The 15,263-nt window shown below is 39.9% G+C and overlaps 1 protein-coding gene across 1 annotated transcript; it reads left to right on the forward strand.

Annotated features, from left to right (window-relative positions):
• The first annotated feature begins 3,048 nt into the window (after positions 1-3,048).
• Positions 3,049-4,445, forward strand: LOC115981217. Its single transcript, XM_031103385.1, has 4 exons — positions 3,049-3,363; positions 3,565-3,662; positions 3,746-3,872; positions 4,197-4,445. The coding sequence occupies exons 1-4, from the start codon at positions 3,049-3,051 to the stop codon at positions 4,443-4,445; spliced, it is 789 nt and encodes a 262-aa protein (XP_030959245.1).
• The last annotated feature ends 10,818 nt before the right edge of the window (positions 4,446-15,263 follow it).

Consider the following 15,263-nt stretch of genomic DNA (forward strand, 5'->3'; position numbering starts at 1 on the left):
CATGGAATGATTACAGGCAAATTTAATAAGGAATCATTATTTCTTCCTATGTGAATAATTTCATATAAAATATGAGATACTATCATCCCTTTTTCCTGGAAATAAGAGATGCTACCAGCTACCTTGTTACGTGAAAGCATGTCTCTGAAGGTCATGGGTAATATTATTCTCACAATAAGAGCATCTATTGGTGAAGCTATAAATTTAGCAATATAACACCAAAAAAAACTACTTTATCTATTTTACCACCTCAATTTACAAAACACTCAATATCAGTGATTTTATTTTAGTATTCAATAAAATAAAATAATATATCTGTTACAATAAACAACAACCACCACCACCACCACCACCACCACCACCATCAACATAATAAAATAATATACTGTAACTTTTAATATATATATATATATATATATTTTTTTTACCTTCTTAGCTATAGTGCACAACCATCTTTAGCTGTGCATTCTAGCTTAAAAGCCAAATTTTTTGGCTTTCCCTTCACCATTGCAGCATGTTTTTTAGTTTTGGTGGTACTAATAATATGGCTTTTTAGCACCACTAATACTAATGCTATAATATATTTGTAGGGATGAGGGGCCCAAGAATATATGTTGGGCCTTGGGCCTTGTCCAAGGACACTTTGTGGTCCGAAGACAGATAAATAGTAATGAAGATGTAAGACTCAGGACTCCATGAGCAAGCTACGAATGAGAAGGCTGGGGAAGGTAAGCCAATGAGGAGTATCTTCTCGACTAAACGAAGTAGAGGTCAAAAAGTGTGTTCTGTCATCCAGGGTGACATTCCAAGTGATGACATTCCAAGAAATTCTATTGATAAATATATGCATTATGAATGTACAGGACAAATGGGAGCTGGGAAATATCTAAGGGAAAGCTGCTACCATCGCATTGAATGCTCTGCAGCTAACTCTTTGATCGCATTAATAAGGAAGTGATACCTGAACAGTAGTTTTCAGCCTTACAGCTACTCCTTAGAGATTTCAGGAAGGTGCTAATGTGACAAGGATCAACACCAACAATCTAATCTACACATGAAGGGCAGAGATGAAAGGAAAAAGATAGTATAAAATAAAAGGGAGGCCTTGAGAGAGGGGGATCAGAGAATTGAAAGAGAAATATTGTAGCAACAAGAACTGTACTTGTAATCAACTTCAATTATATACAAGAACTGATCTCCTCAGATTGTGCCGAAGACGATTTTCTTAGATAAAACCAGTTTATTTTTACTTTATTGTCATTTGGATCCACTATAATCGTTACCCAACCTTATTAGAGCCTAATTTTCCAACCCACTCTTAACAAATTCATTGTATTGGGCTCTTTGGGCCTAAATCCTTTTAACTTTTGGGTTTAGGACTCAAACAGCGTCCTTACAATTGGCGCCGTTTGTGGAAAATTCTGGTGTTGTGGTGAGTTTAACGTTCAATTATGGTAGTTTTAGGTCTGAATCGGGAAGAATCTATGGGGTCCCAATGTCAAGATTATTTTTTTAATCTTGAGCGAAGAAGGGATCAAGAGGTCAGTGTGCATACCACTCATACTAGTAGGAGTCAGTCTCGAGGCAGGAGCCACCTTTCTCATGACGAGAATACCAGAGCCATGCAACTGGAGATTGATCATCTGAAAAGGAAGTTGCGCCATGAACAGCGAAAACGAACTCCCTCCAATTCTGATTTCTCTTCTGGCGATGAGGAGGATGATAGTTATAGACCTAGGTCAAGGACCCCCCCAGTGAATCTTTCTCGTGTGAAGGGAACTACCACCATGGGCATAGGACTAAGAGTCCGCCTTGCAAAGGGAAATGACGCTATGAGCAAGGTATTAAATCAAATTTCCAGATCACCTTTCAAGTACAGAATCGAGGGAGGGAGACTTCCTTGACGGTTCACTCAGCCAACGTTCACCATTTACAATGGTCGAACAGATCCTATGGAGCACATGAGCCACTTCAACCAGAGAATGGCTATACGCTCTAGGAATGAGGCCCTAATGTGCAAAGTATTCCCATCTAATTTGGGGCTTGTGGCCATGAGGTGGTTTGATGGTTTGGGAGCAGGTTCTATTAATTCTTTTAAAGAACTCACCAAGTGTTTGGATCTCGCTTTATTACATGCAGTAGAGTTCCTCGGCCCTTGGACTCCCTGTTGTCTATGACCATACGAGAAGGGCAGACCCTGAAAACGTACTCAAATATCTACTAGGAGATGTTCAATGAAATAGATGGAGACTTTGATGATGTGGCCATAAGAACCTTCAAGGTCGGCCTACCTGCCGAGCATGGCTTGAGAAAATCTTTGACCAGGAAACCTGCTAATAGTGTACGTCAACTCATGGATCGAATTGATAAGTATAAACGGGTCGAAGAGGACCAACAACAAGGGAAAGAGAAGGCTATGGTTATCCCTCAAGAGAAGAGGGATTTCAGGTCGGATCACTACAACAATAACCGGTCCCGGAGGGACTTTGCTGGGCAATCGGGGTCTACCACTACTCAAATGGTTAACACGGTGTTCCGAGAACCAGAACACCAAGTCTTGGAGAAAATTAAGAACGAGCCATTCTTTAAGTGGCCAAATAAGATGGGAGGTGACCCCATGAAGCGCAATCAAAGCCTTCATTGCCAATACCACAGGACCGAGGGCACACCATAGAGGACTGTAGAATTTTGAGGAGTCATCTAGAGCAACTGGTCAGAGATGGAAGGTTGAAACAATTTCTACATCAGCCTAATGGACCAGGGGGTTAGACAGGATTAGGATTTCAGGGGAATGCTTTTTCCAGAGCCCCTTTGGACACCATCAATGTCATCTTCGCGGCCTTAGGAAGAACTGGTTTTCACCCTTCCAGGGTAATGTCTGTAGCCCGACAACCTACCGAGGACTCTAAACCTAAGCTGAAGAGGGCTAGAGTTGAGAACTGGCCAGCAATGAGTTTCTCTGAAGAGGACAAGGTTGGAACCGTATAACCACATGATGATGCCTTGGTGATCACCCTCAAGATAGGGGGATATGATGCTAAGAGAGTGATGGTAGATCAAGGCAGTGGGATAGAGATTATGTATCCTGATTTGTATAACAGATTGGGTTTGAAACTTAAGGACTTGATAACTTATGATTCGCCTCTGGTAAGCTTCAACGGGAAAGTTGTTATTCCAAGGGGCCAGATTCGACTACCCGTACAAGCAAGATCAGAGGTGGTGAAGGTGGATTTTATTGTAGTGGATGCTTATTCTCCCTACACGGCCATTGTAGTAAGACCTTGGCTTCATGCCCTAGGAGCCGTTTCCTTCATTCTGCATTTAAAGGTGAAATATCTGTCTGAGGACCTGATTGAGGAGTTGGTTGGGAGCTAATCCATGGCAAGGCAGTGCTTGGTCGCTGCAATAATGCATTAGCCAAGGGTGGAGTCCTCGACATCTACTGAGAGGAGCTTATAACAATCAAAGACTTTGGTGTTACCCGAGGATGAGATAGATGAGGGGGCAGAGTGTGAGAATTTAGAAAAGATTGTGGTAGATGATGATTTAAAAAAGTTTTTTCAGGTCGGAGTTCAGCTGCCTCCTCAGGAGAAGGAAGAGCTTATAGAGTTTCTTAAGAGGAACATTAACGTGTCGCATGGAGTGCTTACGAAGCTCCTAGGGTGAATCCAAATTTCATTTGTCATCATTTGAATGTCAATCCATCTATTACCCCTAAAAACCAACCACCTCGACATTCATCCAGGGACTATTCTAATGCTGTCAAGGACGAGATGACAAAACTTAAGCAGGCTGGGGCTATTAAAGAGGTGTTTTACCTCGAGTGGATAGACAATACTGTGGTGGTGAAAAAGAAGAGTGGAAAGTGGCGAGTGTGTGTGGGCTTCACAAATTTGAATAAGACCTATCCAAAAGACCCTTTCCCTATACCTCGGATAGACCAACTAGTGGATGCAACTGTAGGCCATCCTCGGATGAGCTTTTTGGATGCTTTCCAAGGATACCATCAAATACCACTAGCCTTGGGTGATCAGGAGAAGACATTTTTTATCACTCCAACTGGAAATTATCACTACAAGGTGATGTCTTTTGGTTTGAAGAATACAGGATCTACTTATCAGAAGATGATGACTAGAATGTTTGAGCCGCAATTGGGCAAGAATATTGAGGTTTATATAGATGATATGGTGGTGAAGAGTAAAGTGGTGTCCGAGCATGTGGGAGACCTTAGGGATATTTTTGAGATACTGAGGAGACACAAATTGCGCCTTAATGCTTCCAAATGCTCCTTTGGTGTGGGATCAGGCAAATTTCTAAGCTATATGGTCACTAATTGTGGAATTGAAGTCAACCCTGATCAGGTTAAGGCAATTAACAGTCTACAACCACCTCGGAATCCTAAAGAAGTCCAGAACCTAACTGGAATGACTGCTGCCCTGAATTGATTTATTTCTTGGTCAGCGGATAGGTGTAGAGCCTTTTTCTTGCTGTTGAATAAGTGGAAGGGATTTGAGTGGACTGAGGAGTGTGCCTTGGCCTTCCAGCAGCTTAAGGAATGCCTTTCTCGGCCACCTGTCATGTTCAACCTGAGGTGGACGAGGTCCTATTCGCTCACATTGCTGTGGCTTCCTATGTTGTGAGCTTGGTGCTGATACGAATTGACAATGGTGTGTAGAGGCTAGAAGTTCATGAAGTAGTAAGTCGTTGCATGAAGTAGAAGTTCATTCTCTACCATTGAAGAAGGTCATTTTGGTAGTAGTACATGTTACATGTAAACTCGCTCACTACTTCCAATCCCACACAGTTGTTGTTTTAACCCAACTTCCACTTTGATTACTACTTCGGAGTGTTGAATTCACAAGGAGGATTGCCAAATGGGGTACGATCTTAGGAGTTTTTGATATCAAGTATATGCCTCGCACCTCTATCAAGGGCCAGGTCCTCGCAGATTTGGTGGCTGCATTTGCTGAATCCCCATTAGAAGATGAGATATAGAGGCAAGACATGGATGGTAAATCAGTTAGCATAGTCACCTTGCAAGAACCTTTATCCTGGAAGTTATACGTTGATGGTGCAGCGAATCAAAGAGGATTCGGAGTGGGGCTGGTTTTAATATCTCCTGAGAAGATCACTATTGAGAAATCCTTAATATTGGGCTTCTCGGCCACAAACAATGAGACTAAATATGAAACTCTATTAGTAGGGATGATCATGATCCAAAAAATGGGAGGAAAAGCAGTGAAGATCTTCTCGGATTCAAAATTGATGGTAGGCCAAGTAAAAGGAGAGTTGGAGGCCAGGGATGTGAGAATGTAAGGATATTTAAGTCAGGTTAGGCACTTGCGATTAGGGTTTGAGTTTTTCAACTTACTGCAAATCTCGAGAAGTGGAAACACACATACTGATTCCCTGGCCACTCTTGCAACCTCCTCGGCATAAGACTTGCCTCGGGTTATCCTTATTGAAGACTTGTGCAAGCCTACCAAGATGAAGAAGGAGATGATTTAGATTCATCAAATTAGGGTGGAACCTACCTGGATGGACCCTATAGTGCTATTCCTGAAAGAGGATATCTTGCCGAAGGGGAAATCCGAGGCTGATAAAGTGTGAACGAAGGCTCCTCGGTTTTGGTTGTTCAAGGACGAAAAGTTGTACAAGCATTCTTTCTCTAGGCCATATTTACTAAGCGTACACCCTAAGGCATCAGAGCTACTCCTGGAGGAATTACATGAAGTGATTTGTGGCAGCCACACAGGAGACAGGTCTTTATCTCACAAAGCCTTCACTTAGGGATACTGGTGGCCGAACATGTAGAGGAAATCGCAGGAGTATGTGAAGAAGTGTGACAAATGCCAAAGATTTGCACCAAACATTCACCAATCAAAGGGAGTCCTTAATCCTTTGTCCAACCCTTAGCCATTCGCTCAATGGGGTTTGGATATTGTAGGACCTTTCTCTAAGGCAGCAGGGAATAAGAGATGGTTACTGGTCGGCACGAACTACTTCACCAAGTGGGTTAAAGCTGAATCATTAGCAAATATTAGGGACGTGGATGCTAAGAGATTTGTTTGGAAAAATATTGTTACTCGGTTTGGGATCCCTCATACCGTTATCTCTAACAATAGTCTTCAGTTTGATAGCAAAATTATTCAGGAGGTATTGTTGTGACTTGGGAATTATGAATAGATATTCCACCCAAGCATATCCACAAGGGAATGGACAAGCCAAGGCCGTTGATAAGGTCATAGTGAATGGACTCAAGAAGAGATTGGATGATGCGAAAGGAAAATAGGTGGAAGAGCTGTCACACATCCTTTGGACATATCAGACCACCCCTTGTAGGTCAACAGGGGAGACACCCTTTTCGATGACTTATGAAGCCAAGGCTGTTATTCCTTTGGAGACTAGTTTTCCAACACTGAGAATGAGTTCTTTCACTCTGAGCAACAATGATGGACTGTTAGGGAAGAGCTTAGACTTAATTGAAGAGCGAAGAGAGAACACTATGGTCCAACTGGCGTATTATAAACACAAGCTCAAGTAAGGGTATGATGCCAACGTGAAGCTAAGACCATGGGCACTTGGAGACTTGGTATTAAGAAAGGTTTTGGGTACTGCAAAGAACCCCGTGTGGAGAAAGTTAGGGCCCAATTGGGAAGGACCATATCGCGTCACCTTAGTGGTTGGAATAGGTGCATATTATCTTAAAGATCTAGATGAAAATGTTGTACCACGCCCCTAGAATGTACACAACCTAAGAATGTATTATTATTAATGAAAGTTTTCTCTGCCATATTTTGGTTTATTATATTATGCGTCATGCGTCCTACTATTTATTTGAATATCAAACAAAACATTGGTCATATCTGGATCCTCAGACTATATACCTTGGGTTAATTGATATTTTCAATAATTTTTCTAAGTATTAAACAGAACCTTAGTTATTCTTGGATCCTCGGATCACATGCTTTGGGTAAATTAATACTTTATGTCATTTCCGCTACGTATTAAACAGAACCTTAGTTATGTTTGGTTTCTCGGACCACATGCTTTGGGTAAATTAATACTTCATGATATTTCTCTAAATATCAAATAGAACCTTGGTCATGCCTGGCTCCTTGGACCACATACCTTGAGTAAATTGATATTTTAAATTATTTTTCTAAGTGTTAAACAGAACCTTGGTCATGCCTGGCTTTTAGGACCACATATCTTGGGTAAACTAACACTCTCTATCATTTTTTTTTAAGTGTTAAATAGAACCTTAAGTATGTCTGGTTCCTCAGATCACATGTTTTGGGTAAATTAATACTTTATGACATTTCTTTAAATATCAAACAGATTCTTGGTCATGTCTGGCTCCTTGGACCATATACCTTGGGTAAATTGATATTTTAAATTATTTTTCTGAGTGTTAAACAGAACATTGGCCATGCCTGGCTCTTAAGACCACATACCTTGGGTAAACTAACATTTTCTATCATTTAACTAAGTGTTGAGTAGAACTTGGGATATGTCAGGTTCCTCGGATCACACACCTCGAGGAAAACATTTGGAAAGCTTACCCTGGGTCTTGATTAAAGGATTCGAAGGATACATTAATAAGATACTCTTAAAGGGAAAAACCTCAGGCGCCCTCTTTCTTTATTAAGCATTTCATTTGTCTCTCAGGATTTAGTCATTTTTCTCACCATGTACACATGTTTAATTTATTTAAGTTAACGGCTAGTTATTACTGCTAGCTTTTGTCAAAGTGTGGGTGTTCACCTTTGGAGGCATCATCGGTTTAAAGGTCTCAGCAAAGAGCAAAACAAGGATTATAGTCAACCAAAAATAAGTATTGTAAGAAAAATAAAGATTCAGAAAATAAAGTTGAAATCTTTTCATTAAATAAAGGAAAAATACATTATAGACAATAGCAAACTGCCAATACAAAAGAAGAACTACAAAAGGAAAATAAAATCCTAAAGCTAAACCTTGGAATTGGGAGAAGGGTCTTCTTTGTTGCCGAATTGGGAGGTAGGAGCATCTTTGGTCTTGAGATCAACCTCCTTGGACTTGTCCTCGGCCTCCTTTGCCTTGATAGTAGCGTCCTTGGCCTTGGCAGTATCCTTGGCCTTGACAGCATCCTTGGCCTTAACAGCATCCTTGGCCTTTGGCGGAGGTTGGACCTCCTTACCCTTGCCCTTATCCTTGGCCATCTCAACCCCCTAGCCTTGGTCACTAACTTGGCTAGGCCCTTTGGGGACCTCGGGAGGGGGAAGAGAGGCCTGAGTGATAAGGGGGGGCGGCTCAATTAAGAGTGGTGTAAGAGCAGTGGAAGGTGGGAGTTCGGCTGGAATCTCGCGAATGTTAGGAGGGTAGTAGATGTTTCTAACCTCCCCCCACTCCGAGGTAGCGGGGACTCCTGCAAGGTTGAGGGCCTCTAGCCACACTTTCTTAATGTAGTCCCTGCAGACCTCGGCCAACTCATCCGCCAGTTAGACCTCGGTCTCCTGCACCCCAAGTTCGTAGGATGCTTGCTTTGAGGCCTCTACGGCTTCCTTGGCCATCCGAGTAGCGGCCTTAGCTTTCTCTAGATCAGCACTCAACTCCAGGACCTGCTGCTTTACTGTGGCTAGCTCTATCTCAGCATGGTAGAGCCTTTTACGCTGGTCCTCAGCCTAGTCCTGGGCATTCTTCAAGCCCGCCTCGGCACTCATACACACCCTCTCCTCGGCAATCAGCTTAGTGGTAAACTTTTTATTCTTTTGCTTAGATGCGCCCAAGGCCTTACTGGTCTAGGTGCGAAGGTTGGCCTCAACCTTGGCATCATTTCAGGCATCGTTGACCCACTCTTTGGCTACAAAAACTTCCTCGATAGCCTGCACAAAAACAACAAGGGAATACCATGTAAAAAAAAAAATTTATATATATATAGTGAAATAATAATTAAAAAAAATGGGAAGGGCAACTTAGCATTTAAACTAAAGGGTATGACTGTGAACCTACCAGGGCTAGATCCTTTTTCAGGGACATAAAGAGCTCTGGCTGCCTCATGTGTCTCAGAGCAGCCATATCTTTTGGTAAGAGGAGGGGCTGCTCTAGGGCCTCAGCCACGTAAGAGGAGTGCTCTCTTTGAAACTCCTTAATAGAGGAGTTCCATGGAATGGCTACTCCGTCTAACTCTAGCTGAAAAGCCCAGGTGTGATGTTGTTGGCGCACCTCGGCCACATCTGGATCCTCCCTGCTCTCCACTGAGGAGGCCCGTCCTTTGCCTTGGGCCATTTTCTGCTCCTTAGCCTCCTGGCAGATCACCTCACCCTCCTTCACTTCCTACTCCTTCATTTTCTTCTTCAAATTGGGAATGGGGTGCAAGTCAGTAGTAGAAGGAGGAGGAGGGGGAAGAGTAGGAAAGGGCTGAGACTTTAAGGTCTCCTTAGAGGATGACCCCTTATTCCTCCTTGCGAGAAGATCCTTCAGGCATTTCCTCGAGTTAAGTGCCATATCTTCTTCTTCCACCTCGGAGCTATCATCTATTTTTGCAACTACGAAGCCTAGGGTGTGAACACCTGAAGTCTTGTCAAACTCGTCCTCTGGGTCCGATATATGGATGACAGGATCTCCCTACTCCTCCCTCTCTTCCTCGAGTTGGAATTGGTCTATTTCTTCCTTGAGTGATAAGCGTGAGGAAGTAGTCTCTTCCCTCGGAGCCACTGCTTCAGGGAGAAAAAGTTGGGGAGGCAGCTCAACTGGCACAACATCTTCTCAGGCAAGGAACCCAGGTACAGAAACGTCTATCCTGTGGAGCTGAGGGTCGCCTGCCCTGATTGCGTGGCCCACGTCCTGGAAAGTGTCCTATAGTGGCTCAAAGTCTAGAATGAGGTGGACCGCTCTCAGCTGCATGTCCTCACTCACAAACACCTCGGACTTTAGGACTCTGTTGAGGTCTGCGACGTTGACCAAATTGAGGCTAGGCGCTACATGCCTTTTATCTACAAAAAACAGCCGAGGAGAAAAATCACAGTCAGATTGATAAAATCCATCATAAAAAAGAAATGAAGTGTTAAAGGGAAGAATAGCAAAACTAAAAACCTAAATCCTGTGCCAAGGGATCTAACCCTAGAGCACCTCACCTGGCTCTCCCTCCCGAGTTGGGCAGTGAAGATTGTCATGCCATTCCCCAGAAGTGATTAGGTAGTCGTCTTTCATGCCTTTATTGGACTTGGGAAGATACGATACAAGCCTAACGATTGAGGACCTCGACTTAAGGTAATACCCTGAGTCAGCAAGCAAATGGCATTCGTACATATATACGACATCGTGCCAGGTGAGTCTCAGACCCATTTGCTTATTGAGAGCATTGATGCTACCTAAGACTCTAAACAGGTTAGGTGCGCATTGGTGAGGTCACAACCTATGGGCAATCAAATAATATTTGGTTACCCTACCTATGGGAAGCGTCATTCCTTCTTCTATGAAGGCGGTCATGGGAATGACGACCTCCCCTTCATTTCTATGTGTGAGCACTTGGTCTGGAGCACAATATCATAAGGAAACTCCTTAGGGAATGTGATACTTGGCCTTAAAGCCCTTCATACTGGCAGGGGAATCTACAAGGTGCTTGAATCTACTCATTTAAGCAAGCTAAGGGGAAGTAAGGGAAATGTTTTTTAAAAGGAACTAAAGATTAGAAGGCCGAGGAGGTTGGCCGAGGAGAAAAGAACTTAAGAATGTAAAGACTTACGAAAATAAAAACAGGTGATACTTCAGGAACTTCTTGAGAGTTGGGAGATTTGGGAAGTCTTGAAAGTTTGAGAGTTTGAGAGGTCTTAAGAGTTTACAGATTTGTGAAGTAAAGAAAAAAGTAAACCCACCAAGCGCCTTATATAGGAGGCAGAATTAAGTGGGAGTTATCCCGCTCAAAATTCAAGGAGAAATGCCAGCCATAGGATCTACATCTCACCATAAGATGCAGGGAACAAAGCGCCGCCTGGAGCATTTAATGAGACATCGCGGGCTCCGAAGCGTTAGGAACAGTTACGGGACACGCAAAGCAACATTCTCAAGTGTGGAAATCAAAGAAACATATGTGATTAATTATCCAAAGTCAAAACCCAATTTTTTCTCCTCGAACAAGAAGGAAAAAATTGGAGTTTTAAGGGGCTATTGTAGGGATGAGGGGCCCAAGAATATATGTTGGGCTTTGGGCCTTGTTCGAGGACACTAGACAGATAAACAGTAATGAAGATGTAAGACTCAAGACTCCATGAGCAAGCTACGAATGAGAAGGCTGGGGAAGGTAAGCTGAGGAGGAGTATCTCCTCGGCTAAACGCAGCAGAGGTCAGAAAGTGTGTTCTGTCATCCAGGGTGACATTCCAGGAAATTCTGTTGATAAAGATATGCGTTATGAACGTACAGGACAAATGGGAGTTGAGAAATATTTAAGGGAAAGCTGCTACCACTGCATTGAATGCTTTGCAACTAACTCTCTGACCGCATTAATAAGGAAGTGATACCTGAACAGTAGTTTTCAGCCTTACAGCTACTCTCCAGAGACTTCAGGAAGGTACTGATGTGACAAAAATCAACACCAACAATCTAATCTACATGTGGAGGGCAGAGATGAAAGGAAAATGATAGTATAAAATAGAAGGGAGGCCCTAAGAGAGGCGGATCAGAGAATTGAAAGAGAAATACTGTAGTAACAAGAACTGTACTTGTAATCAACTTTAATTATATACAAGAACTGATCTCCTTGCATTGTGCCGATGACGATTTTCTTAGATAAAACCAGTTTATTTTTACTTTATTGTCATTTGGATCCACTATAATCGTTACCTAACTCATTAGAGCCTAGTTTTTCAACCCACTCTCTACAAATTCATTGTATTGGGCTCTTTGGGCCTAAATCCTTTTAACTTTTGGGCTTGGGACTCAAACAGCGTCCTTACAATATTTATTTCGGAATATTTGTGAGGTAGACATGGGCGACTCCACATTGGAGATAGGGTTGACACAAGACCACTTTGACTTGGGAAAAAATAATTATTATATATAAATTTTAAAAATTTTATAATTTTTTACCTTAAAAAAATTTTGACACCCTAAATATTTTTAGCTCCAACATAATTAAACTTAGAACAAAATTTGGAAACAAATATAGTTATAGACTAAAGTCACAACTTCACTTAACATTTTTTTTATTGGATGTAAATTTTGACAAATCCACCGTTGAATTATATACTTTTTCTTATATCCTCTATGCTTGCAAAATTTCAATAAAATCAAAGATCAATAGTTATGTTATCAATCAAATATTTAAATTTCAAGTTTTTATAGTCTAAAATTATACATAAAAATAAAGTTTATGGATTGAATAATAAATAATATCCGATTGACATGAAATTTGACACGTGTTTTAAAAAATACAAAGAACATGTAATTCATCGGCTAGATTTTCAAAATATATAATTATGTTAATTTGTTTAGTGAGTGTTGTAGCATTAGGTTACAACTAAGTTTGTAACCAAACTTAGTCCTTAAGCTTTAGTTCCCTTAACAATATATTAGACCCTTACAACAAAAATGAAAAGCATAAGAAAATTTTTATTGAACTGAAATTCTGGAAAAGATGTAGTTTGCATCATTGATGATGAGAATATCATGCAATGATTTCAAAAAAAAAAAAAAGCCGAAGGCAATTATAAGATTTTATGTATTTACGTGTGGCTTTTTTTTTTTTTTTTTTTTTTTGTCAATATGCATGTGAAACTCTTTATATATATATATATATATATATATATATATATTAAATTTTGTATAATTTAAGTTTCATAAAATTCCTAGAATCACCACCGGTGATAAACTCAATAATTTTTTTTTTTTTTTGAGACAGACAGTAAATCCATAAATCTCATGTTTCCTCCATCAGACTATCTAGATATCACTGTGACGGGAAATCTTATTCATTTCTCCAAGTTGCTTCAATAAATATATACATGGTCTATTGAACAAGCAATAGCTTATTTTCTCCCCTTTTTTATATGATCAAGTCACATGAGAAATAATAAGGATTTTAATATTACCACTTAGTCCCATGAAAGTGGGTCTAACATGATTGAAAGCAGATCCTAGTCCTACCAATCTGGCACAATAATTGAGACAAAATAAAATAAAATAATAATAAAAATAAGCTATTGCACGTACTCCATTGAATAATAAGCAAAATAATTGCCCTTTTTTCATATGATCACATGGATAATACTAATTAGGATTATTTATATTATCACTTCGTCCCACGAAACTAATGAAAGTTGGGACAAATATGATTTAAACCAAATCCTTCAATATAACCTGTAAAATCTTCATTATTTAAATTCAATCTTATCATCTTCATTATTTATTATTTTTTTTTATAACAGTTACTTACAGCCTTACAGGCCTAGTTGAGATCCTATGAAAGATTTAATGCACCTAAACATAAATTTCTCCATCTTGATAAGTCAATGATAACAAAACCCTCCCTTGATATGTTTGAACCTCTCATCTTTTCTATCAAAAAGAAAAAAGAAAAAAGAAAATCTCTGATCTTCAAATAAAATTATTAAGATTCACAAATTTAACGAGCTAAAAGAAATATAGAAAAAGCACCCCAAAACAGGTAAATTTAATATTTTCACAGTACCCTTTTCAACAAATTCTCTCTTATGACTAATAAAAAGGTATATATTGCTCTTTTTTCATCATTGTTTCCTTGACCTAATGGGAAGAGATAACCAAACAAAACAGATCAGAGGCACACAAGAAATTAGGGATAGTAAATATTTCCTACTTTGCATGATCCATCCTACCATGCCTCACCCTAAAAAGGTGATTGGGGGAGGGGGGACGAGTTTGGCTCACTCCGCCTTGTCTTATACTATCTCGAATATATATATATATATATATATATATATATATATATAGCCAGCTAGCATTAGGATCATCATCATCACTATCATCTGAATCTTCATCAGTGAAATATGAACCATCATCAAAATTAATAAGGAGACCAGGAAATGGATGTTTCTTTTCATATACTCTGAGACTGCTTCCAAAGTGATCTTCCCATTCAAGCTGAATAAAGACATTATCACCTTCGTCTATTTCATTAGGGTCAGGAAGAGTAGCAGTAACAAGTTTTCTGAAATACTTGGACCATAGGTCAAAAGACCTAGACATAGCCTTGCTATCCAGAATACGAGATTGTAAATCTGAAGGCAAGTTGGCAACAGCACTTCTTAACATGGATTGGGTCTTAAGACTCAATCTAGCATAATCAGTGCCCATTATAGTCTTTTTATCCATCGAATGGATTTCCTCTTTACCAAAGAGTTGACTAATGTAGGCTTTAAGACGGCTCACAAGAGCCTCATTTTTTGAAACAAGGCTATTTCCTAGAACGAAGTCAATATTTGAAGCAAGGTCATTATCTAGAATAAGGTTACCATAATGGCTCATATAAATTTCATTCTGAGCAGTAAGGTTAACAAAGTGGATTTCAAGGGCTCTAAGGGTTTTGTAAAAAAGATTACTGTGGTTTTTGGTAAAAACAAACTGAAGGTTATCAAGAATGAATTTAATAGAATCTAGTAATTCTGAATAGGTTCCATTGTGGAATTGTAGATTTTTTGACAAAACTTCCTGTAAAGCAATTAATATATCACCATTAGAGTATGTCACCTCTGCCGAGACATCTCCTTGAAGGGATGTTGATCCACTGGGTTTTACACCAGAAGATGCGCCTTCATGCATCTTAAAAGGTCGTCCTGCTGGGAACCCTTTGTTTTGAGAATAGTCCTGTGCAGGAGCTTTTCCCTTATTTTTCTTTTCCATAATAATCCACTTACTAGTGGTATAAATATGAATATTATTATTGTCCCACTTATTAGTGGTATTTATCCACGCGTCAGTATCCAATTCCTGCAAAGAATCATTAATATTGTTAGGATAATGGATAGTTTTTAACATTTTGGTGTTATGAAAATTACCTTTAAAATCATCAGAATTCATTATTAGTTCTTGAACAAGTTCATTCATGGGAGATTCTTTCTTATAAGACAGATTATCAATATCAATTTCAAATTTTGAAGCAAATTTGAATTTTACTTTCTGTCCAAATGGATCAGTAGTAATCCCATCATGTTCAACAAGAAAGGGGTACAAAACATTAATAAATGGCAGACCAAGAATCACTTTATCAGTCATATTTTTGACAAGAACAGAAGGAATCTTGAAACAA

Source organism: Quercus lobata, chromosome 3 (genome assembly GCF_001633185.2).
Source record: "Quercus lobata isolate SW786 chromosome 3, ValleyOak3.0 Primary Assembly, whole genome shotgun sequence".
Classification (NCBI taxonomy): Eukaryota; Viridiplantae; Streptophyta; class Magnoliopsida; order Fagales; family Fagaceae; genus Quercus; species Quercus lobata.